Source organism: Drosophila suzukii, chromosome 3, assembly GCF_043229965.1.
Source record: "Drosophila suzukii chromosome 3, CBGP_Dsuzu_IsoJpt1.0, whole genome shotgun sequence".
NCBI classification, from domain to species: Eukaryota; Metazoa; Arthropoda; class Insecta; order Diptera; family Drosophilidae; genus Drosophila; species Drosophila suzukii.
The window spans coordinates 6,614,638-6,638,079 of NC_092082.1; the positions used below are offsets into that span (position 1 = coordinate 6,614,638).

Below are 23,442 nucleotides of genomic sequence, written 5' to 3' on the forward strand. Positions count from 1 at the left end.
TACAACCACATAGCAGAGCAAGGTTTCGATCCTCGGACCTCTGGGTTATGGGCCCAGCACGCTTCCACTGCGCCACTCTGCTTGCTTGAAAACACCGATCTCTAGAGACGGGTAAGTCCATAACCTTTTTTGCGTGAAACCCGCCATGCTAGAATTTAGTTTGCATCTTGTCGACTGACTGTCACATGGTCCAGCACCCTTAAATTCTAAAAAAATTATTTAATGCAATAAAAAAAAACTGTTTAAACATTTATCCAAAACAAATTTAAATACAAGGCGAGCGCGGGACTTGAACCCGGGCTCTTTCGATTGGTAGTCTGATATCTTATCCACTACGCCATACGGCAAGCGGGCGAGCGGCCGATAAGTTGCAAACTAGAATCCAGCATTGCGTGTTCGACGAAAAATATGCATATGTACTTACCCGTCTCTAAGGCAAGTGTGTTTCAAGCAAGCAGAGTGGCGCAGTGGAAGCGTGCTGGGCCCATAACCCAGAGGTCCGAGGATCGAAACCTTGCTCTGCTATGTGGTTATACAGTCGCAAGTGCGATTCCTTTTTATTTTTTTATATTGATGCACAATTGCTTAAAGTCGAATTAAATAAGGTACCTTTATAATTTAAAGCAAACAGAAAGCAACATCTAAGCTATCCAATATTACACCTATTGACCTTTTGGCTTACCCACTTTGAAAGGAAAACTGGGTTACTATAAACTGTTATACTTTCTCACCCCTGAAGTCTGAAATGGCACACGTTTAAAACTAAATCTAGGAATGAGGTTGTACTCAAAAAATCAAATCAGTATAAATATATTTCCTTAAGAAATATTTGGTTGCAACGAATAAAAGGTTAAGTTAAAAAAGTAAATGTCAGAACAAACGGCTTTTTGAATATTTTCTTTGCTTCTTGGCAGGTGCTAAATATTATACCAATCTTTACTTTATCAATTACTTCTATTATATTTATCTTTAGTCATTTCTAATGGATCATACAGCTGACAACTGTTGTTCAGTGAGTCTAGTAACTGCGCGTGTAACGAGGCAAGATATTGGGGCTTCAGCAACCTTCAGTCTCTGTTGCACTTAGAAGACTCCACTCTCAGCGGTTAGTTGCGGCCCAAAAAAGCAAAAATCGTTAGAAACATTAGCTATGTAGTCGCTGGCAAACTGGTTTCCATCAAACAGCTGTAAACACAAGGGGCAAATAAAAAAATGAACGTTGGGGAGAAGACGTTAACTTTAAAAGTCAAACGTTGACTTAGCCAGAGGAACGATGAAGCACCAAAAAGTTTTATCTCATTTCGAATGTTTATTTATGAAATTTATGTGTATTGGCTAATGAAACTTACGCGGAACTGAGGATGACCGATAGCGAACGGAAAGATTGCTGATATCCTTATCTATTTGTCTTTCACTTGATATAATTGTTTACTCAGCACAGTGATCACCGGAAAATTGACGTCAATTTCCACTTTCGCTGCGCCCACTTTTCATTTCATTTCACGACCGCACTCGCGTGCGCCTTGCCTTGCGTAATTATTCAAATTCAAATTTTTAGCAATGGATCAAGATTCGCGCATCTCGTAGATATATTTTCGTGTGCACAGGGGGGCTCCAGGTTAACGTTTCGAAATTTTCTTTTCAGCCGTTCAGTTTTCACGTTGCGTTGGCAGCAGTTGTTTACCGTGCGCCGCTCGCGCGCTCACTGAAAAAAGCCACTAGAAGCTCCCCTCGCACCCAAAGATATACAGAGAGCCAGATATTCCGACGGATGGAGCGTCGCCTGAGATCTCGAGACCATTTCGTTGTTGTCTCGATGTCGGAGTTTCCACGCTCTCCGAAACGCCGGTCGTATGAATGGATGAATAATTTTGGTACATAGAAAAAAATATTGCCAAAATTGGTCATCACATCTGTGTTCTTCAGAAGAAAAATTCTCTTAAACATACATGACATATCGACATACCTAAAAATACATTAAAATTCAAGCATATGTACCATCAAACCTCTACAAAGTGAGAAAACAAATCTTTTTATTATATTATACGATTAAATTTGTATTCGAAATCTAAGGTCATATATTCCAGATTGTCAAGAACTGATAGCAAATATTAATAAAAGTAGCGTAACAAACGATTTTTTACCTAGCAAAAAAATTCCTCTAACTGGCTTTATATTGAATTTTATTCGCTTCACGGATTTAATATGATTTTCCTCGGTTAAGACATATCTTTTTTTAAAATCTACGGAGTGACCGTGGTCCCCTTATCAGATTTTGATTTAACTTATAACTGGAAAAATATGCAATAAAATTTGTTGAAGTCGTTCAATGGGTAAACAGGAATATCTAGAAGGCCGAGTCATTGCCGCACAGAGCTTCGTATAAACAGAATTAAATAATTCGATCATCAACAGTCTCCGAAATTGAAACTGATAAAACTTATAAAAAAAATCTGAAAATTTGTATAATGTCTTCTTTGAACTCATCGGAGACGCCCACCACGAGTTCTGCCGTGCAGAAGCAAACTTCAAAGGATCAAGAATGTACCATGAGCGATCCCCAGAGTCTTGAGGGGATCGATAATCGCCTCAAGTCCCTTATGGCTCGCTTGACTACTCTGGAGAATTCGCTGGCAGAGTTGAGCTTACCTCTTCAGACGTACTTCGAAGGAGATCGCGGAGACACCGATCAGGATTTTGAAACTTTGCAGGATGCGTTGGACGTCCAGGATCATGAACTTTCGGACTTGGAGGTTGAAAATGATATCGGAGACAAGAAAGATGTCGATGATGTTAAAGAATTAAAGGATGAAGACCCAGAGAATTCGTAAGGACTTGCTCTGCATGACTTAAATGTTTTTAGTGTTATTCAATTTAAGGGCATAAAGCTATTGAGAATGGTGTACAAGTTTAATTTATTCATATTATGAAAAATGCATTCTGTTGTCCTGGGAAATGCATTGAAAATGTTGCGTAATAAAGAAAACTGAGTGGTCGGAAAAGGAGCTATAAATGTTTAAACGATCAAAATATCGCGGGTCCTTTTTCTTCATACTAGGGTGGACCGGAAGTGCATTCTTGACAAGTTGGCAGTCCTTTCCACCAGCTTTACTACAATTTTCCTCTTCCTGTGAGTTATACATGTAATTTACATGCTATTCCTACATAGGTCAAATTGCGACATCTAGCGGTGGTGTATTTTACTCAACTATAAGCATATTTTACACGGAAGTAACCACACTTTACTTACTTCTTAAGTGTTGGCAACACCGTATTTAAAGGCGCGTATCTTTTAAGTTTGAACCCAATTGAATCACGCTCAACCCTAAAAAAAATGCAACGCGCTTTCTTTGTTACTTTTTTGTATTTTTTCTTTTTCCATTTGTTTTAATACAATATATAAAAACCGATAAAAAATCAAAAATAAATATAAATATGTAGGTTTACTCAGTTTAGTTTGAAATGCGCTTGATGGCTGGCAAAAGTCAGGGCTGTCTACGAAAGATACAAAATTACAAAAGCCGTGGCTCGGACGCTTTTCTATGGCCATGATAACGTAAATTAGACTTCAGCTGTTTAGATTTATCAGTTAGACTACAGTTACAAATTAGTTATTGCTGTTCATGTTGGGGCTAATTGAATTCGTGTGCTGTGTGGCAATTTGCTTGTTACATATGCGCATATGCATAAATATAATACAAATTAAATATGTAGGTGTAGGTGTGTTTTCCGCTTAGGTCTCTAGGGGCTAAAGTGTTTATAGTTAATTTTTGCTAAACGATCACATTGAACAGGCACTCCGCTCGCACTCACACTCGATAAAAGCACTCACTCCTCGACATTCACGCACTCACTCGCTCGTTCTTTCGCTCTCTGGCTTACAAATTACAATTTCGCACTTAGACTTAGAGTGTGGGGGAACAGGGGCATTTGGGGGCTTACTAAACTAAAATGGGCTCGTTACGTATTCTCTCTCCTCCTCGAATTTCTTGTTCTCCTAACGTTAAATCAGGCATTTTTCGATTTTTCACAATAGCCAAAAGTTTACAAAACTGAATTTACAGATTTAACGAACTGGGTTTCAGCTCATGGTTCACAAGCTTGATGTTCAGAGATTTAAATCTAATTCAAATTCGCAAAGTCCTGACGAGAGTACCATTCGAAAAGGGGGGCCGTATATATATATTCTCGATTGCGTTTTGATTGCTTCTATCAAAAGTTTTTATAAAATTTTGGACTCGCATTTCGTATATAAGGGTTGCATGTAGTTCTGCTAATAACATTTTGCTTCACGGATGAATGACTGAGAGGTGTAGGGGATGCAGCCGTGCTCCACATTGGCTGCCTTTCGCACGTTGAGTAATCACAGCAAATCGGCGCAGACGCCGCCGAACCACGCCATATAAAGCGGCAGCAGATAGACAACCAGAGCGCGACGCAGCGTCATCTTCTCGGGGGCATCCGAAGATCGATTGTCATTGGCCCCCGAGCCGCCATGACCGCCATCCAAGTCCTCGTCCTCCTCCTCCTCCTGCCGATGATCCTCATCCAGATCGTTGTGATCCTGGTCGAAGTGGGTGGTGTGCACAAGCGGATTCTTGTCGTCCACTCCGCTCGTCGGTCGAGATGTGTGCGTGGGCAGGTGGCCACCGGTGTCCTCGTCATCGTCGTTGTCCGCATCCACCGAGGGACGCTCCACTTCTGGCTTGTGGCTGGGCTCAAAGGGTCCCAGGCCAGAGCCCTCGTCGTCGTCCTCGTCATCTTCGGATCCGGATCCTGAGCCAGCTCCACTGCCTGCATAGGGCAGTTCTTCTAAAAAAGCAAGGGATTTATAATCAGAATAGGTCTTTGAAAGGTTCTCTATTTTATACTGGATCCTTACCTTGCTCACTCCACTCTACATCCTGACCAGTGTAGGCATTTCGCAGATGAGCAATGGCATTCTTCAGGTGGCTAAGTTGCGCGGACATCTGAGCGGTCTGCTTGGTGCTGGCCGGATTTCCACTGAATTCTGGATTCGAGCCATGCTCTGTGGTTATCGAGTGCATGTATCTATGAAGAAAAGTAGTTTAATTAAAGATGTATTAACTCCATAAGCATTTCTCTTCCCACCTGTCGATGGTGTGACCATTCCAGCACATGCCGTCCACATCGGAACTAGAGGCTATATCCTCGTTGCTGCAAACGGAGTGCGGCAGATTGGACCAGAACTTCTTGTAGTCCTTGACCCGCTGGCGAATGTCCCTGACGATCCTGTCCAGAACCGGTTCCCGTCCACCGCCTCCACTTTCATTGTCATCGTCATCGTTGTCGTCCCGATTATTCTGCTGCTTGCGTCGCTGTTGCTGTTGCTTGCGTCGTTGCTGCTGCCGCCTGTTGTTGCCACCACCGCCGCCGCCGCCGCCTCCTCCTCCTCCTCCTCCACCACCGCTTCCTCCTCCATTGCCAACCTTTCCAACGCTCTGCTCCTGGGACTGCTGCTGTCCCGAGGACTCCTGGGAACCTGGTTCAGCAGCTCTGCGTTCCCTCAGCACGATGGCCTCATCCAGAGTGTCATCAATGTCCAGAGTATCCGCCTCCACGGGGCTCTTTGCATTCAGGACTTGGACTCCTTGCAGTTTGGGGCTAATGGATCGCTTCATTTTCTTCAGCTTGGGCCTGCCACATCCTTGGAACACGCGGTTGGTGATGTCCTGGCCAGAATCCTGCAGAGAAAGAAGTATAGTATTAGATACAGATGCAGATTACACACATTTTTTCTTAAACCAAAGAAGTCCAATTATAAAATGTAATAAAATAAATTAAAGCCTATGTTATAGCCAAATTGACCTTATAGAAAAGGCCAACACATAAACAACTGATATTTGATATTTATAATTTCTGGTAAATTAGAAAGCTTGGAATCGAAATGACTTTTTGAAACCAGTTGCGCAAGGGAAATCACATAATTTTCCATACTTAACAGCAATTCCATTCACACCCCACTGAGTGTAGCCTCTTAATGGCTATTTATAGTTAGTTTTTATTGACCCATTCCATAGATAAGAATTGATTTCATCCGGCTACTCATTATGAGCCACTCGAGCGATCAGAGACCTCTTCCCAAAGAGTCAACTCTCTACAGAAGCTTGCGCTTCATCGGCCTTATCAGCACTCCTATATCTCCTGTGTTATTTCCCTCAATGGCCCCTCTTCTCGACAGTTTACAGTTCATATAATTACGGAGTTTTGGTTAGGAGTTCCACAGTTTTAGAGCTCCAGAGTTCCGTACGGTTCATCATAACTGTCGACCCAACTGGAAGATGGTAATCATCAAAGCGGTTCGTTCGTCGGTTCAACTTACTTGGAGGTTGGGCAAACGCCTGACACACCGACCAAGAAACTAATCAGAATTAAAATTGAATACTATTTCGCATTTTATTTTGCATTTTTTGCCTTTTATGGGGCCGTCGACCAACAACAAACATGGGCAAAAGTAAACACATTAAAAGGCCAAATGCCGAAACACAAACAACAACAGCATTAGATATAGATACAAACAAAGGCAGCGAATAAGAAGAATCAGAGGTTGAAAAAAGAAATGTATAAATTTTAAATGGAAATATAAATTAAATTCATATGCGGGCCAAATGTTGTGCAAATAAATCGTAAAAATGGCAAACAAAACAAAGAACGCGTTGGTGAGGATAGTTCAAAACAGACAGCGGGTCTAGAGAGGGTTAAAATATTGCAGTAATCAAAATTCAATAAGTTATGGCTGTCCGAGTGTAAATTATTCTTTTGCTTTCTGTGTAAATATCAGGCATAATATTTGTGTTTTTGTAGACGGAATTTATGCATGAGAAGTATCAGTTTTTATGGGTGTTACATTTTGGCATTTATTTAGGGATTTAACTGGAATTGAAAGAGAATGAATCATTTTAAAAAAAATTTTGCTACTCTATTGAAAATATAATAATAGAGATTTCCCATTTGCCAATAGCTTCATAGATTTTTTCTAACGTAAAAAGTTCATTCTTAATGGTACAATTTTGGATTTTATAATGATTTTTGGAATCGGGGTTTATGAATCATTATAATATTAGATTTGCTTCCTCATTAGCCAAAAACTCATTAAATTTCTTCTAAAGTTTACTATCACATATTAAACGCCATGATCTCTTCCGGTTTTCCCCTAGAATTACTTTGGGACTCGTTTGAAATGTATGCGAATTAACTAACCATGCGTAAAGCACTCTGACGCACTGACAGTTTTATGCGAACATAACTTAGAGTCCCACTGCGAAACCCCGCCGAAGATAAAAATTAACCAGCAGCTGCTCGGCCCAAACGAGTTACAAATTGCGATTGGTTTATGCAAATGCTAATGATAATGACCCCAGCATATCCAATTATCCCGCTGTAGCTGTGGATCTCACCTGGAAGTTCATGATGGCCTCGGAGATCTTGATGTTGAGTGGCTCCACCACCATCACAATGTTGAAGGATCCCAGCAGACGCTCGGCCAGCTTGTCCATGTTCATGGCGAAGTTCTCCCACTCGGTGTCGAACTCGTGCTGGTAGTGTAGGCATCCCTTGATGACGTTCACGCAGTAGTTGGTACAGGGCTTCTCCGTATAGCCCTTGCAGGCCCCGCAGTGCTGCATCTTGGTCAGGGCCCCAGTGCAGTCGGCATTCAGTCGGACCTAGGGATTAGCGAATAAAACATATCATATAATACCGTGAAATTCTATTAAAAAGGTGCGTTGGTAGAATATAAGTAAGAATACTAATGGAATATCCACATCTGTCCAAATAGAATTGGTGTTTGGGTTATAATATTATAAGTATACTCCTGTTATCATTGTATAATCATGTTGTAATCAATTTAAAAAAAATTTCTAGTCCTTACTTAGATTGCAGATAAGTGTAATCGTCATTCCTTAGCCTTAAAATATTTTTTATAAATTACGTTTGATCTTAACTTACATTCAGAACCTTCTTGGCCACCTCGGAGGCAGTGGTCAGGGCCTGTCCGTAGGTGCGCGTGGCCACGAAGGATCGCTTGATTTGCAGGGACAGCTTGTCCGGGACATCCCCGAATGGCTTCAGCTCCTTCATGTGCTCGCTGACGCATCGCATGTAGCTGGAAAATAAGAAATGGTTGGAAAATGAGAGCGGAATGTTCGGGGAAAATATTTTCATTGGGTATGCTGCTACTGAAGGCGGAAATCTGCGCTTGTAAATGGCATGGCTCAACGCCATCGCCATCGCCTACGCCCTCGACTTCATCATCATCATCAACATCGCATTCTTCTCCGCAGCCGCACAACTAAAATTTTTATGCGGAAAAATCATAAAAATAGTTGCTTGCCATGTGCTGGCGTTGTTGATGTTTTTGTTTCCCCTGCAGCACCTCTATAAGAATAAGTATGTGTGCCTAGTCCTACAGTTTGGCCATCAAGCATGACAGTCATTGCACTTGTACGGCTGCCTTTGGCCCCTCACTGTCACTGCCTGCGCCATTATGGTCAAGAAGACGGTGGTTCTGGTCCCCGTCTTTTCCCACTTGGCCTAAACAATTTAGGAATTACTGCAAGTCGCATTCGCAGAGGTGACAGATCAGTCAAGCGGCAGCACAAGCAGCTGGAACTCCCTGATGGGAGGGGAGTTTGTGGAGTTTGGACTCTTAAGATAGTCGATTAAAGTAATGACTAAAATTCCAAAAAAGGAAAAATCTCTTTTCTTCATTAAAGACTTAACGAATTATCTTGAATCAACTTTTTATAGAAATATTTCCATAAATAAATCCTACAATGCAGATGATGATGCAGTGATGAGATATGGTACTAATAATATATATCATATTATCTTTACTCGAATGTAATATGAAATTCAAAGATATATTCTTCGATGTCTTGCTGTCTTTTAGTAAATACTTTTAAATTAGTCATTATTTTTATAGATCGATCAAAGACTAATAACATGCTTGTTAATGAAGTTTATTCCACTATTTATCATCCTATAACTAGGACTGTGTCTTCCTTGCCTTAATTTGTAATGACATGCGACTCTTCATGTTTAGGACATATCGCATATCAGTGTTGTATCCAAACACCCGTTGACTTCCCATAGTTGTCCCCTCATTTTCAAACGAACCCCCAGTGTTTGCCAGACAAACTAACTGCTTGAGCTACCCCCTCATTAAATGGGCAGGAGAACCCTAGCTTCAGGTCCAGTTGGAACTCTATGTTCTGCCGGGGCATCTGATCCATTCCGAGGGCAAGACCATCACAGTTCAGGCGACCGACCAACCGCACAGAGCAAACAACAGCCACAAACAAATAACAGGGGGGCAGACACAGCGAAAATAATGTTTAAGTAATTAGATCTTAAAAGAAAAGAACAATGAAAACTTGAGAATATCAAGCTTTTTGGGCTTGATGAAGTGTTTCTTTCAGGAAACTTGAATCCACTTTGAAGCATAACTTTAAGGTTGGCTAAATTCATTATTCTTATTTTTGGGTGGTATATTTTTGGGCAGTGTAGCAGGCAAGTGCCGGCAATTACGCGACATCGTAGTCGTCCCTCCTTCTGTCCAATGGCAATAAACGGGCGACGTGCCAAAGCACGTACGACAAACTAAAACGATGACAATAAAAGCGAATCGCTTGAGCTCAGGCCAAAAGTCGCAATCGGAGTTGGAGTTGGAGTTAAAGTCAGCGGCATCAATTGGAAAGCGCGTGGGTAACACGAGCCCTTCCAAAAGGGGGAGTGGCCGGGCAGGGACCAAAAAGTCATTTGGCCAAGTCGCCGGTTACCGGAGACCAGAAACACAGAAGACCAGAGAAGACCGTTCCAGGGCAATGAGCCAAGTGGGCGCAATTTTCGCTTCATATTCCCCCTATTCACCATTTTGGCGGAAATGCGAGCAGCTGACACAGGAACTGGCATAAAGTGCGGTTTTTGGTTATGGCTGGGTTATGGGATAGGGATAGGGATTGGGATTGGATTGGATGGAATGGGTTGGTTGGGATGAATAAATCGCAGTAGGTAGAATGGTAGTGGGAAGTAAAGTAATATCACCCATGTGGGAGACAATCTGTCTAACTAGAAATGCAGGAATTATGGGGAAATTGGGTAAACTACTGTCATAATTTCTAGATCTGTTTTTTTAGTCTCTTAAAAATAACATAACACATAAATATACATAAAATATATTTTTTACAAAATAATATAATTTTGTATCCATTGAATATTTTTAGATCATTAGATATGAAGACTTGAGTTATGCTTCTAGAGCATCTCCTATTCACCCATTGAAAACCTCTGCACAACTTCCTCATTTTCTCTTTGCTTTAAGCGTTTCAACCGCAATCGAAAAATCTGGCAAAAACAAGAGCAACTTCAGACTCGGGTAGCGTAGAAAAAGAAAACCTCCATAGGATATACTCATATCGGGAATCGCCAACTGAAATCGCACACCGCCGTGTCAAAGTTTCGACGGGCCGTCAAGTCAGTTAGTTGTCGTCAGTCGAGAGACCGAGACACTTTGCGGTTTCACACGTTTTGTTTTTACGAACCTCCAGTTAGGAGGCCTCTAAAATCGGTCTCGCTTTGGAGCCCTTTGGGTTTGGGTTTAGGTTTCGATTTCGCAGACTACTCACTTTTCATCAAAGGTATACTGGGTGTTCAGCACGGTGAACATTTTCTGGTACAGCGTGTTAAAGAACTTGTCCATGACCTCCAGCAAATCCACGCGACCGTTGGCGAAGTACGTTTCCAACTCCTTGAAGAGATCCGAGAAGACATACGAATTTCTCTCGTAGATGACGCCGTATGTGCGAATGAACATACTATTGAACTGGGTTCGTGACTCTTTCAGCAGGGCGGTGAAGATATCTGCAGGCGGAAAAACGAATTAGTGAAAAATGTAACGAGATTTAATTGATATTGAGCGCACATCCGCTGGCATCGACTAAAAATGTTTGGAGTTCGATTTTATTTCTGGCCAGCATCCGCTGGAAAATAGAATACATGCAGCCACATCCGCCTTGTCGCCGGCCACTTGACATTGTCAGTAACTCGAGGCCCGCATCATTGGCTATAGATCATTGGATCTATAGAGATCTGGGTTCTGTGTGAGGTCACAACCACTTGACACCCGAAAAATCCCTAATCGGTGGCTTATGTGGCATTTTCGAGTGGCTCGTTGATGGGATTAACAATCGGTGACCTACCTTTGAACTTGGTGGCCTTGCTGCCCAGGATTCCAGACATCCGAGAGATCTGGTCCTTGGTGTGCGTTTCGAGTTGCTGGCGGGACTGCATCGCCATTCGGGTCTCCATGTTGTAGGTGCAGCAGGTGCCCACCGAAGGGGATTCGCAGTATCGGAGGACTCGTTCTGGAAAAGGGGAAAAATATTTATCAAGTTAGTCAGGGTTTATAGAGTAGAGGTTTATGGATAGCCTTATGTAAATAGAAGATCATTTATACCAACATCTTTGAACTTATTATATTATACCTTACATATTTTTGTTTACCCCAAGTCTTCTTCACACTATTTGGGAACTATTCTCACATCTCTGCTGCTTCTGTTACCTCCAATCTAGTTTAACGATTTTCAAGGTATACCATTCTACAGGCTGCCATTTGTTTGCCCCAACATTAGACCCACTTCCAGATGCATAACGTTGCATCGCAGCCAGCCTCGAATGAAGGTTTATCAACATTCCAGGAACTCGCACTGAAGTCGAGTGCAACTTGCCACTTGACATGGTAACCAAATACCAAATACCGAAAACCAAAGCCTGACCAGCTAACAGCGATTCGTTGGAAAAAAACAAACGAAGCGTAGCTACTGGTAAATGCAAGTAACCCGAAGAGGCAGAACCTGAAACCAAACTCAGCCCAAACTCGCCGGATACGGGCGTGGTTGCCTAGAGAATTCCTAGTCTCTGGTTGTTTTATTTACGCAAACATTTAACACATTTTTTGAGAGAAAATTAGAGGAAAATATGCATTAGTTCACTGCAACGATGAGTTCATTTCGGTGGACTGAGACTACCTATTTTCCCCCAACTTTATGCGATCTTTTTTTATAGCCGCTGCTGCTCCATGTTTATTTAGACAATTCCCAGGCAGAGAGATAGAAAGAGATGCCAGATCGGCGATCCAAAAGTTCAACACTAATTGAAAGCAAACAAGTTGGAAGTTGTGTTTTCTGGTTTCCAATCCAAAACCAAATCGGAATTTGTATTTATATTCCATTTCTATTTTTTGGTCGTTCATAAATTCCCGCTGCCCAGTTAAATGCATCATCTGCTGTGCACACATACCTTGTAGTATATGGAGTGCTGCACGGTTTGTATATTTCTTTTATAAATTTAGATACTTTAGTGCACATTTTTCGACAGCCGAATGTAAACAGAGTTTACTTCCATTGGCCTGTCTCCATTGCCCCATTATTTCCCCAACTTCCCCAACTTTTATTGTCTGTGCTCGACTGCTCCGTTTTATGGTCTTTACTAATTGTTATGTTGCACAAGATATGAATTGAGTGTGGCACCATCTAGAGACCGGGCTACATATACTCCTCTGCGTATATACCGACCCTTTCAAGTCCTTCGGTCTGCTGGGGTTCCCTATATCCTGGGGCTTATCTAAATTGGCTCGCAGTCTGTGGTTTCCCCTTTTAATTGTCTGTCGCGGGGGTCGTTTTCGGTCCTATGTGACTGGCATGGCAAATGTTTAGCCGGGATTTCTCGGTTAAAGACCATTTGAGTTAATTGAAATTGTGGCAGATAAAAGAGCTCAAGATTTGATGGCCAAAATATAGTCAGACTAAGGAGATAAGTGAAATTGACAATAAATAAAGTTGCCTTTTTTGTTTACCGATTTATTATTATGTTTTAATTTTAGGATATACATTCTATTTGTTAACATATTATTCTTAATAGCTTTTATCAATCAGTCCTTTATCAGTCCATTAACTTTATCCCTATTCTTCCCTAGAGACCCTTAAACAATATTTACTACACTTCCTATAACCTTTTGAAATCCATTAAAATGCCACGCAAAATGACAGCCATAAACCAAAACCACACACAAACCCCCAAGAATTTGGTCACCCCCTATAAGGTCCCTTAATCTAATCGATAAACCGTATCTAAAATCTATGTTAGAATAACATATCGGCATTAAAGTAACGCCAATGATTCTTCTGCCAGCCATTTTTATGAATTGCTGCATAATTTTGCCGGCAGACAACAATGGGAAATGGGAAAATCAGGCAGCAGCGGGGGATCCCAGATAACAAATGCTGCCAGGCGGCAACTTCCAGGGGGGGAAAATCACCAAAAAAGGAAGCCGGAACGCCGAAGGATGGAAGGTGTCATGAGCATAATAAATGACCTCAACTTACCGATATGGCATTTTCCCTTTTTATTCTAGCTGACGCTGTGGAAAATCACCCCGTTGTCTAATAGAAAACTTTGGCAAAAAGTAGGAAGACGACATCGGAAAAAAAACAAGTAAACGAAAAACCACCCAGAAAAGTGGGTGGTGGTGTAACCAACACCACTCCCACCCCCTGGGAGAGCTGGTCACATGTTTTCCATTTCCACGCGCAATCCACTTAGTTACCAGGAGGGTGGCAACGGAGCAGGAAAACTCTGAATTTACACTGCGGGAAAAATACTAAATAAATTACCTAATTAACTTATAGTATGAGTGACCATAATACTCAAGGAAAAAGTGTTAGAATCTTTCAGATAACTTAAAAATGCATCTTCAATTTGGAATTAGTTTACTGAAAATATTATTTTTTCAAATGTAAAGTTAGAATTTAGTTAGAAATTTCTTTCTGTGCAGACGACCCACCAAGTGGAAGTGAAATTTCATTTCAAATGATTTACTGTAACGATCAACAAACCCAGGAATTGCCCCAGACAGACGAGTCAACCCCCGAGGGCGTCGCTTAAAAGGGTGCGAAAGTTTAGCGAGCGTATCGCAGTCAATATCCAGAATATCCAGCAGCGATAAGTTCGGGGTGAGTGGAGAATGGGAGCCCAGGAACACCCAGTAGGCAGAAATCTCGCCAAGGTTAACTTAAATCCCATCACTTGGGGCAAAACGAGGAGGACTCTTTAAGAGTGCGAAAAGTTGTCCCTAACCGGGATGCTCAACAGGATGCTTGACACCGAAGTAAAAACCCACTGCCTGGCAAAAACTGCACCCTCGTTGGGTGACAACAAAGAAACCGAAACTGTGGGTTACCATGGGTGCGAAGGGGAGATTTTGTGGCAAGATTTGATAAACAATTTAAAAATGTTAGGGAGGAAGGGAAACCACTGTTTTCCACTTAAATAACTTTAATAGGTATTCTTTACACAAAGTACTTCAACCCCTTGGTTATATGTAACTTTCAAAATATTTAAAGTGTTCTTTTATAAATTAAAATATTACTTTCTTAAATTTTAAATATACTCACATTTTTGAACACTCTATTTATCAATAACAAAATTTCCTAAAATGTAAATTTTAATATTTTGGAATACCTTACAAATTCAGCTTTATTTTCATCCAGGGAAATCAGGGCTTCGAATGTATATTAAATATATTCCTAGTATTTATGTACTATTTTATAAAGTTTTATTTAAGTCAATCAATTTAAAAGTACTAAAAATATATTCTTTATATTTACTTACAACTTTTCTGTAATTTTCCCATTTTTTTTGCCCTCATTTAAAAGGTGTTATGTATCACATCAATAAATTTGTACTGCAGTTGCATTTTCCGCTGCACAATTCTGGCCGGAAATGTGCCACATCCATTTCCCAGGCTTTCCCACACTTGTGCATTCAAAGTTTACCCCCCACCACCCACATCCTGTGCATCCTTCTCTCTCTCTCTCTTTCTTTCATCCCCACCTCACTCTCTCTCGCTCTCTTTCTAACCACTCTTTGTGCTCCACTTGGAGATGAAAAGCGCAAAACAAAACACACATTTGAAACAGTTGGGCGAGTGAAAAGCCGAAACCGGCAGAATGGAAAGCCAAGAGCAACAACAACAGACAAAGGCAGACGCCAAAAACTAAAACCCCCCCCAAAATGCCACCCCCTTCTTTATCTGAAAGCCAACAACAACATTATCAATGGCCGGGAAATGCAGGGAAAACTTAACTTTTGAGTCGAGTTTCAATGGCCACTACAAAGAGGAGAGAGAGAAAGAGCGGCAGGAGCGGCAGGATTCTCACTCATCGCTTCGTCCTTTTTGCGAGGCACACAAATGCGAGCCGGCAACTCAACCAGGCGCCCAGAATTTCCCAGCAGCACGATTTCCAAAACTGTTGCACACGTGGACGCAAAAGTTTTCAGCAGCAACAAAAAAAAATGGTAATGGAAATGTGGAAAAAGGGAGAATGAATAGCCAGACAGAGAGAGAAAGAGAGCTGAAGAGAGAGAGAGCAGAGCCTGTGAAAGGGTCGTTGCACGCATGTAGCTTTCACTTTCCACTATGCTGCGGGGTTGAAAGAGTGAGTAGGGGGATATAGTTCACAAAAGTCACCCCAAAAACACAAAAAAAAAATTATTTTGAAATAAAACGACAGGAAAAGGAAATAAAGCAAGCCGAAAAAAATTGTCGCCGTCTGGCAAGGAAATTGCATTAGGCAAAGAAAAGGTTAAACAACCTGTGAGCTGCTGTCCAGCGGGCCTTTTCCTTCCCGCTTTTCTCCCTTTCGGGACTCAACTTAAATTTCCTGTCTGTAATTTATTTTCTCTGCACAAAAAAAAAAAAATATCACTAAAACATTGTTTATAATTTTGGTTTTTGATATATCTATTTTTGGGTTATAGGAGTTAAAGAAATTTTGATGGATGGATTCTAAGGAGGTAAGTCTTATGACTGGTATACAAAAATATTTAGTCTTATCTAAAAAGATTTGGCATTGTTTAAAAGAACACCTATGTATATATAACACTATATAAAGTTTATAATATACCTTTTTTAATATTTCTATACTTAGGTTATCAGAATGATTAAGGATGTTTAGGTGTTTTACTATAATATCATAGTCATATCTAAATAGATTTGGATTCTTTTTTAAATAAATAGTTTAAAATATAGTTTTTTGGTTTTATTATATTTATTATTATTTTGTTGTATACCATTGAATTTAATTTTGCATTATCTACTTTACTTTCTATAATGCCAAAAAAAAACCTGATCAATATAATCAATTTTTTTAAGTGATGTTACATCAACAATATAATAGTTTTAATAGAAAATTACCAAATATACAGTTTTGTAAAAAGTTTTGTAATTAAATTGTTAAATTTCCTTAGTTCACTTAAAGTTTTTTTTAAATACTAAAGCTTATGATATATATCTACCCATTTTTTCGTCGAGTGCCTCCCGTGGCTTCTCCTTGCAAACGCTTTGTTCTGCTTCCCATTTTTTGTTCATCAGTTTTGATGATGGACATTTGCTTGCTCAAGTTTTATGCTTATGGTAATGAGTTTTAATTAGGCGCACAGCAAGCAAAAGGAGGCAAAATGAACAAGGAGTCGCAGCCACCACCATATCACCACTTTTACCGCCCAATAGCCAAGCCACCACCCACTGGGTGGATTCGGCCATAGTCTTTAACCGGCAGCAAAGTTTCTCTTCTTAATTCGCACGTAAATTGAAAATGATTTTTTTCCTCCTAGGATATTATTCAAATTCCAGCAGCAACATCTGGCAGGGAATACGTTTTAATGAGAGTCGGGGAAGGTGTAATTTATTGGGTCAACACAGCAAGGTTCCTCCAACACTTTGGAAAGCTGTATTTCCCTCTGGACGCACAAAAGTAGTACAAACTTTGCGTTTATTTAATTTTTTTCAGGTCAGCGAATGCAATTAAATCTCAATTGTTTTTAAAGAACGCTGGATTTTTTTGGTTTCGGATTTTTTATGGCTCTTTCCCTACACTCCATAAGCCCCGAAAATAGAAACAAACAAATGCCGAAAAACCAAAAAATAACCAATGCACTTCACTTTGGGATCGGACAACACTCGGACTCCATGTGAACCGCAGTTTCAACACATATAACTCAATCGACACCGCCCGTCGCGAACCCAAAATCGAAATAGAGATGTAGTACCCCAAAAAAATTGAAATAATAAAACAAAAACAAAAAGCGAAGCAGAAATTTGTACAAATATTGGGCCTCTGGGAGGAATGTTGGGTTCACTTCCTGTGGAACACTTTGCCTCCCATTGCCTCGCACTCAATTAATTTAACAGAGTTGCATTGAATTGGGAATTGGGTTTTGGGATTTGGAAATATGCATGGTATTGGGACCACCCGTCTGGGTCTATGGGGAGCTTTTTCTGAAAAAGTCGGAAAGGCCTTAAGATAAGCTAATTATTCTGAAGAACACCATACTATTAGCACTTTTGATAAAATAAGTCCCAGTGACTCAATAAAAAAAACAATTTAACAGTTTTTTGATATTATAAGTTAAAGTTTTCTTTCCAGAATATTAGTTCTAAGTTTCTAAATGTTAATGCTTATTTTAAAAGTTATTAGTTAGTAAATGGGAAAATCTCTGATATTATCTTTGATTATTATCTTTGATATTATTTTGTGGCTCTGTTAGGTTTTTAGAGCCTTCAAGCCTATAGATTCTGTAGGCAACATCTGATAAGCAAGCTTTAACTATAAACTTAGGTCTAAGGAATAGCGGTTCGACCATAATTATCTCTATTTATAATGTACTCCCATTTATAATCCGGGTCCAGACAAATGTGCCTCTCCTTGGATAATTTGCCGCAGAAAAGTTGTATGAAAACCGTTCGTTTTGCAACATATTCAGATGAATAATGAGCCGGGTGAAGGCGTTGACTGTTAATTCTGTATCCGCCGGGTGCATATACATATACATATATATATATGTGCAACATTTAGCCTGCTTTGCCTTTTCATGCGGCCGGGAAAGACTCCCACCTTCCACCGACTGACTGACTATGTGTAATTACACAAAACGTGGGCTAAAATGTTGCATGGGAGATTTTTCCTTTCTTCGCGCTGGCTCTTCGCTCTTTCTTCGCTTTCTTCCACCGTTCGAGGCGGCGGCTCTTTTAGGCGTAATTAAAATTGCTCGAAGGGGCAGGGGAGGAATAGGTGTACGACGGAATGTTTATGTTGCAAACACGTTCCATCCAAACGGGAGAGGAGTATTTCTAGAAGTCTTCCTGGTCGATGGGGGTTGGAGGTCGCCTGGCTTTTTGCCTGATGAAGTGACGACGTCAGCCAGAGTTTTCAAAGTTTTGCACATGTTTTGCCCATTTGTTTGGCTGCTGCCAAGATGTCTGCGGCCAAGCTGCATCTTTCAGCATTTCAACACACCTCCTCAGCCGCCAAACCATCCGAATGACAATTTTGAAATGCGCAAAATGTGCGAAAATTTTTCATCACCAGCGAGTTGAGAGAGAAGGCATACAGAAATAGCCCCGCCAACAAAACAAACATATTTCCCTTGGCGTAATTAACCATCTGAAACATCTGTTAATTGGGGAAACCAAAAGGGCAGAAAAAGCAGAAAAGCTGAGAATTAAGACTAGAAGCCAAGCAGAAAAATGTTCTTGGGAACACAAAATCTAACAACTTGTACAACATGTGGCAAAAAGAATTCAGATTTATGTATTTAGAAACCAAGAGCCATATTTCTACAACAACTTCCAATGCGGATATAATTAATTTCCTTTTATGTTTTCTATTATTTTTATGTAGTTCTCATCCGAACTTTATCCACAAGTTTCCACTAAATTTGCGTTGCTCTAATTACTGGCGACATTTTTTGGCTCTGTGCACATTGCTCTTACGCTTCATTGTACAATTTTTGGGGGCAAAAGCAACAGCCATAGAATGTGTAAACAGCAAACAGGTTAAACTGAGGCTTTCCAGAGACCAAAACACACACGCTCCCAACAATGCCATTAATCAAATTTTATTGTTTAATTAATTTTGCTTGAATGAACCGAACTCTATGGCGGGGTGATGAGGCGGATTGGTAGTGGGCCAGCGGCCAAAACAAACAAATCGGCAAAAAATACACACACATGGCTGAGAAATGGCATTGAATTCGTTCGATTTCAAAGGAAACCAACCGCTCAACTTGGCCCAAGTTCGAAATTCTGGCTTTGTTTACCTCGCCTGTTTGACAATTATTGAATTTTTCTCTGCTTTCCTCCTTCGCCTATTTATTTGCAATTTATTCATCGCCGTTTCTGTTTGTCAGTCGATGATTTGTCATGGTCGCCGGTGGGGTGAGGAAATTGTCTGCTTTTTTCTGGCTTTATTAATCGAATTATGGATTGGGATCAGACATTTGATTGGATCACATTAGGTGGGATTTTGTTTCACTGGCGGTGGCTATAAAAGGTTTCTGGATTTCAGCTGACAGAGGTTTATGTAACTGAATAAAAGTCGAGTAAGCACAAAAGTGTATTAATTTTTTTTTAAAGATTCATGTGCCACAATTTTTATTTTAAATAGTTACTTAGAAGGTAGGAACTTAAGCTTGATAAGTATTTATCGCATTGATCTATATATATACATAAAACTCTCTTTATATTTTTAAAAAATTAACACAGAGCCCAAAAATCTAAAGATACAGCTACCAAATTTTTATTCAAAACTCTTACCATAGAAATGTTTAAAGCTTAGAACTGATTTGGCCACTAGCTCAATAGAAAAGTCACAATCTTCTTCAATTTGCTCACAATTCCCGTTTTATCTTTATTGAACCATTTGCACGAAATTTAAATAACCATTTCATTCAATTTTATTCAATTCACATTTTCGCACCATAAGGCGGGTTAAATCGAAGAGAAAGGAGAAGAACCAGAAGGAGATAGATAGCCCTGGGAGAATTTCAGCTTAGGCCATGGTCAAAAGTGCCGCAAAGCCCGAATTCAGACATGTTATGGCCCGGTTGATGTTTTGACTGGATTTAAATTCGATTTTGGACACGAGATAAAAAGCCGGAGAGTTCGGGGGAATAGAGCGGAGATTCGGGGGGAGAAACTGAGAAAAGACTGAGATTTACCGAATGCAGCCAGCGTCCATCCAGTCCACTTGGTGTGTGTGTTTATTCAAAGCACGTTCCTGTGGTTCAGTTTTTATTTTTGCAATGCTGAAGACATTGACTACGTGTCGCTGTCAAACAGTGAGTGATTTTTTCCTTTTTCTTGGCTCTGCGGCCGGGCCAACACGAGCAGCATATTTTGTGGGCCAATTAAAAACGTTAACAATGACGAGTCACCGAATCAATTGGCAGACTGCGCTTAAGCCATAAAAGATCATTTAAGCCCCGGCTCTCACCCATTTCGCAAACCTTTCGCAAAACCGCAAGCGCTTAACCGCAAAAGCCATAAAAGCTGGGATTTCTTCTATAACTACAGCCAGGAAAAAAGAAAAAACCCCACGAAAAAAAATGTAAAAACCAAATCTTCCCCGGTCAAAATTGCTGTTGACCACAAAACAATTTAGGGACCCAAAGAAGTGGGGAAGCGAAATAAATTGCCTAAATTTTAAAGCTCATAAATGATTTAATTTTGTGGCATTTTCAAAGGTTGCTTCGATCTTTTGCCAGTCCCTCCATCCTCATTCTTTGGTAATGAATCTGGCCAAGAGTTGCAATCAATATCGAGACGAAAGCTAAGCAATTGACAAGAGCCCAATGTCTTGTGGTTGGCAACCAGATATAGTATTATAGATCAACCACTTTGAGGGAAATTGATATAGCAAATGAGTCATGCAACTAGAACAATGGAATATTATTTATTTTCCTACACACCAAGCAGGTGAAGTTCACATCTTTTAAATTGCGTAACTTCCCATCACAATTGATTTGCTCTTGAAAATCCATTTGTGTCAGCCCTGGAGGGGTTCTTCCCATACAATATATAGCCATTTTCAATAAAAGAAAATCTTAAATGGAATTTATTAATATTTATTAGAGCAACAACAACGGCAAGCGACACACACAGAGCGTTAATAATTAATTTAATCAATAATCGATGGCAGTTCCATGGAGAAGAGCATTTAAGCGACTGCGATAGGGAGAGGTTAGAGTCCAGAAATAAATTCTATAAAATCCATGTGGACATAATCGAGCATAAATTCCCCAAAACAAAAAAGGGAAAATGAGAAAACCATCCCAAAAAGTCAAGCTGTGAATGGCAACAAAGCGGAGAAAAGGTCAAAATCGGTTGGAGACGACAACAAATTAGGCAATGTTTGGGCAGGTAGACGAAAGGAAGGAAGAACAGGATGGGTTGGTACGGGAATATATACCATGCCATACCATATTATACCATATACATAGGATGGACGACACCCTGAAAATGCTAATGTTGCATGCAATATAATCCTGTTAGAGACGCGTGAATGAGACTGCCAAAAACTTGGACTCCTCTTTCCCCGTTTGCATGTGACAACATAATTTGTGGGTTCGGCCCTACTTTGTCTTAAGGTCCGCTGCTGATGAGCCCGCTGATGATTATTAATCACACACATTTCTGTTTGTCTTTTGGCCGGCATACTTAATGAGCTTCGAACAACTAATAACTGGGCTTTATTTGACAGTTTATGGCCATTTAATGTTGAGGAGAAATTTGGGTTTTTTCGTTCGTGGAGTAGGGGTATAAATTAACATAAGCAAATTTGAAGAGAACTTCTTGGCCCGAGCAAAAGTCAAATGTCGCCGAGCCGACCAGTTTTTATAGCACTTAAAAACCCATCAAATAAAGATATCACTTGAGGCTCATGAGGAGTTGCAACAGAAATACGTCGCTCCCTTGTTCGTTTCCCCCCAAAAACAAAACCCCAATTATATTTAGACAACGCTTTGCGTTGTTGCAACGCCCACGCTTCTTTTGGAGCACCCTCATATGATCTCGGGCTGAATTATGATTATATAGACGCTGCTTCGCCTGTTCGCCACCACTTATAAATTATCTTTAATGACAAGTGCACTAAACTAAATAAATTGTTGCCGACTTAATAACGTAATTCTCCTTTGGCCCACAAGTGGGCGTTGTCTGACTTTTCCCCTCACTCTCTTTACCTTTCGGTGTGTTCTCGAGAAAATAGCTTGAACGATTTATGGATCTGCCAGTCGGGGATCATATGTGGGGAACATTTACAGGGGGATCTGGGATTACAAGTGATAGATCGCGACACTTGGCGACAGGCGAGCAAATTTGTTACAAAGTTATATCTATGCGGGGGATATTTAATTGCTACCTAAAGAGAACTTTAAAGTTTCAGAACGAAATGTAAATTTAATTTGCTAATGTTTCAAGATCTCTTTATCATATTTATCAAAGAGGAATTATAAGGGAATTATTGTCTTAAATTCTGAATGAATCCATTTTCCTTGCTATCCTCTTTATTATTTACCAAGCTCCTTAAATCCCACTAAAGCATTCCCCATTATCCCCATTCACCGCAAAATTTGAACAAAAAACTGCTGCTGACAAGACGTAAATGAAGAAAAATGGCATTATATGCATCATCATTGTGGTTCCTGTTGTTGGGACGCCTCTTCATAAAGCTCATACTCGAATGCAGTCCAAAGACATTTATTTAAATTGAAATGCAACGCAAGATATACTGGAGTAACTACATCATTGTTTGCCTCACGAGTTAGATGAATTTGCCTGCAACATATAAAGGAAACCCAAAGGCGGACAAAAGACAGTGAAGCCCCCTGTGTGTGCGACCATGAAGGCAAATTTATTGCTGATAAATTGTTGGCTTATTGGCATTTAACATTTGCCACAGGCGGGGGAGGGTGTCGAGGCCTTTTCCTTAAGGGGCATGGGCATTATTATTATGAAAAGCCCAGTGCAATGGGGCGCGAAGTGCAGCTGTTTAATTAGCAGCCAACAGAGGAATCGAGCAACCATCGAATCTTTCAATGGGCCAGCAGCTGCAACATCTACTTTGTGCTGTTGATATCAATCAATGGCAATTGATCGGAATTGAATGGTGTTGCACTCCATTACAGCGAGTGGAGCGAAGAGATTCGAGGTTGATGCACTGTGGGGAAAGCGATTCTCAGAAAAAGTTCTCAAAAATATGGGAAATTAACCTATTTTTAGATGGAAGTATTCCGCAGAATTGGCAATGTTTGGATTTTTGGTGAAAATAAATGCGCAGTACTTAGCGTACTTAGAAAAAAGGTTATTATTTTTGATGATCGTTTAAGTATTCCACTGCGCTATAGTATTTTACCTTAATAAAACTCAAAGTATACTTAAATCTTTTCCGAAGAAATAGCTATTTCCAATTGGATGCCTTTGTTTTATTTCTTCTGATTTTCTTCGATTTATTAATTCCATATACAGCCCAAAGTTCTAGTGCGTCAGTAAAATTGTTTTTGAGGAAATACATGAAGCGATATCGA

The 23,442-nt window shown here is 40.3% G+C and overlaps 3 protein-coding genes and 2 non-coding genes across 5 annotated transcripts in view; 2 read left to right on the forward strand and 3 right to left on the reverse strand.

Annotated features, from left to right (window-relative positions):
• ome (dipeptidyl peptidase 4 omega) overlaps positions 1-1,642 on the reverse strand; it is an 82,140-nt gene extending 80,498 nt beyond the window's left edge. The window contains exon 1 of the mRNA XM_065865000.2: positions 1,350-1,642. The gene's annotated coding sequence lies outside the window, so the exon portion shown is untranslated. The remainder of the gene's footprint in view (positions 1-1,349) is intronic.
• Positions 11-82, reverse strand: TRNAM-CAU (transfer RNA methionine (anticodon CAU)). Its single transcript has one exon. It is a non-coding gene; the product is annotated as a tRNA-Met (tRNA).
• TRNAM-CAU (transfer RNA methionine (anticodon CAU)) lies at positions 454-525 on the forward strand. The gene has a single exon. It is a non-coding gene; the product is annotated as a tRNA-Met (tRNA).
• Positions 1,643-2,354: 712 nt separating the features above from the next.
• On the forward strand, positions 2,355-2,900 carry LOC108012757 (uncharacterized). Its single transcript, XM_017078190.4, has one exon. It carries the CDS (start codon positions 2,469-2,471, stop codon positions 2,829-2,831), a length of 363 nt encoding a protein of 120 aa, XP_016933679.3. The 5' UTR covers positions 2,355-2,468; the 3' UTR covers positions 2,832-2,900.
• Positions 2,901-3,345: 445 nt separating this feature from the next.
• Positions 3,346-23,442, reverse strand: part of dlp (glypican dally-like) — a 42,996-nt gene continuing 22,899 nt past the window's right edge. Inside the window, exons 2-8 of the mRNA XM_017079328.4 lie at positions 11,220-11,384; positions 10,647-10,881; positions 7,969-8,125; positions 7,419-7,685; positions 5,113-5,705; positions 4,883-5,052; positions 3,346-4,812 (exon numbers count right to left, since the gene is read on the reverse strand). Of these exons, the coding sequence (XP_016934817.3) occupies positions 4,364-4,812; positions 4,883-5,052; positions 5,113-5,705; positions 7,419-7,685; positions 7,969-8,125; positions 10,647-10,881; positions 11,220-11,384 (2,036 nt within the window). The 3' untranslated portion in view covers positions 3,346-4,363. The remainder of the gene's footprint in view (positions 4,813-4,882; positions 5,053-5,112; positions 5,706-7,418; positions 7,686-7,968; positions 8,126-10,646; positions 10,882-11,219; positions 11,385-23,442) is intronic.

Coding starts and splice junctions, on each gene's coding strand:
- LOC108012757 (XM_017078190.4), top strand. CDS start 2,469: ATGTCTTCTTTGAACTCATCGGAGACGCCCACCACGAGTTCTGCCGTG.